The sequence below is a fragment of the Diospyros lotus genome, chromosome 4 (assembly GCF_014633365.1).
Source record: "Diospyros lotus cultivar Yz01 chromosome 4, ASM1463336v1, whole genome shotgun sequence".
In the NCBI taxonomy this organism is placed as follows: domain Eukaryota; kingdom Viridiplantae; phylum Streptophyta; class Magnoliopsida; order Ericales; family Ebenaceae; genus Diospyros; species Diospyros lotus.
The window spans coordinates 21,892,911-21,895,150 of record NC_068341.1 but is presented as its reverse complement, the minus strand read 5'-3'; the positions used below and the strand labels follow the sequence as shown (position 1 = coordinate 21,895,150).

The window sequence follows — 2,240 nt, the reverse complement described above, 5'->3', positions numbered from 1 at the left end:
AATGTTTCGAACTTGTGCATTGCATTTTATAAAATTGTTGTTTATATGATGCTTTGAATTGTGAAATGTGGCATTGTCTTATGTTTTGTTGCTCATATGGAATGTCAGCTTAGGATGTTATCTGGATAGTGTAGCCATAATTCTCCAAGGGCGTGACGGAATAATAGGGGTATCTTGTGTTGTTGTTCATGCGGGGATAGCTGCCTTGGTTTCCATGCCAAGCCGTTTGGTCAGGGAAGTTGCACTAGGATGACTAAGTGGTCCATATTGTGTTCTTCATGTGGGATGTCAGGGTAGGATGTTGTTTGAATAGTGTAGTTATAATTCTCCAAGGGCGTGACGGAATAATAGGGGGTATCTTGTGCTGGTGTGCATGCCGGGATAACAGTCTTGGTTTCCGTGCTAGGCCGTTGGGTCAGAGAAGTTTCACTAGGATGACTAGATGGTCCATGTGAAATTTTGGAGTTGGGATTGTGTGGTGATTCCTGGATGCTTAGAGTGGGAATGTAATCTCCGACGTAAATGTGGTGAGCCGAGTTCCTGCATTGATGTGACCCTCCTAGGCCAGGAGTTGGTAACGATTGTTCCAGAGATGTTGGAGAGATTCGTTGACTTGCCCCTCTTAAGCTAGAATCGCGTCGTGTCGATGTGTGATATGGTGGCATAGCTTCCAGAGAGATTGTTCTTTTCCCGTGGTAGGGTTAAGCACTTGGGATTCTCTTGGGCTAGGACTTACTGAGTGTATTGGTTTATTTCATGTCTTGCATTCATTCATGAAAAATGTGTTTTTGAACTCTCACTTAGATGATTCATCCTCTAATATGGACTTTGTCCTTGGAATATTCAAACATTTCAAGTGAAGGCAACAGTACGAAGGGAAAAGGAATTGCCGAGGAGTGACGGCGATTAGTGGATAGTTTACTTTATATCATTTTGAATTATGTTGTTAATTTTGATGATGTCATGTCAGCATTAGTTTGACTTTATATTATGAATAAAGTGGGTTCGATTATAATTTATTAAGGTTTTGATCTAGCTTCAGCATTTACGATGATGTACCTGTCTTAGTTTATTAATGGTTCATAGTTGATATACTGAGAAGGTGTAACGGGATTTTCGGGGAACGGTTTTGTGTTGAGTTTTTGTTGATTGAAAAAATATCCTTGGAATCTTCGTTATCTAACGCCCTAGGAAGGCGAGGTGTTATAGTTGTCATATGAGTAATCTGGTTGATTATTCACCGGTAGCGCCCGTAAATGGGGGCGGGTCGTTACAGTCTATCCCTGGGCCAACTGTTGAGCACATTACTCAGGAGGAGCATGACACTCTCACAAAGTGACAAGATGATGATCTTGTCGTTAAGAGTTGCATCCTGCTTTCTATGAGTACTAAGCTGAAGCAGCAACATAATAACATGCCGGATGCATATTCAATTGTTACTCATTTACAAGAGTTGTATGGTGAGCAAAGTCAAAGTGCTAGATATGAGATATCTAAAGCAATCTTTCGGGCAAAGATGTCTCCTAGAGGATCAGATGGGGACTATGTTCTCAAAATGATCGCTTGGATGGATAAGTTGAAGGAATTGGATGTTCCGATGCATCAATATCTTCAAATTAATGCGATTCTTCAGTCTTTATCAGATTCGTTTAGGAGTTTTATTTCAAACTTCTATATGAACAATATTGAGTGCTCTCTTACAGAGCTTATGTACATGTTAATAATAACCCAGGGCAACATGGAGACAGGCACTGTGATGGCCGTGTCTTCTTCTAGTAAGACTAAGAAGGGGAAAGGGAAAAAGAAGGCCACCCAGGCAACCAAAGGGATTAACAAGAAGAAGGGAAAAACTATCGCCAAAGGAAAATGTTTTCATTATGGCAAAGATGGGTACTAGAAGAGGAACTGTAAATATTACCTCAGTTCCTTGAAGAATGAAGCAGAAGGTATAATGATAGTTCATGAACATTTTTCCATTGCTTATTCTTCTACTTTATGGATTCTAGATTTTGGAGCGATAACTCATATTTGTGCCTCTATATAGGATCTAGAGCAAACTAGAAGGCTCGCAGATGATGAGATAGTGCTAAAGGTGGCAAATGGGGTAAGAGTTGCAGCCACAGCTATCGGCACTGTTTCTTTAATTTTATCGCATGAATATAGTTTAGTTTTAAATGATTGTTTATGTGTACCTGGAGCTTTTAAAAACATTATTTTTATTCCTGTTTTGGTACAAAAAA

The 2,240-nt window shown here is 39.8% G+C and overlaps 1 protein-coding gene across 1 annotated transcript; it reads left to right on the top strand.

Annotated features, from left to right (window-relative positions):
• The first annotated feature begins 1,381 nt into the window (after positions 1 to 1,381).
• On the top strand, positions 1,382 to 1,897 carry LOC127799719 (uncharacterized). Its single transcript, XM_052333941.1, has one exon. It carries the CDS (start codon positions 1,382 to 1,384, stop codon positions 1,895 to 1,897), a length of 516 nt encoding a protein of 171 aa, XP_052189901.1.
• Positions 1,898 to 2,240: the final 343 nt, after the last annotated feature.

Coding starts and splice junctions, on each gene's coding strand:
- LOC127799719 (XM_052333941.1), top strand. CDS start 1,382: ATGAGTACTAAGCTGAAGCAGCAACATAATAACATGCCGGATGCATAT.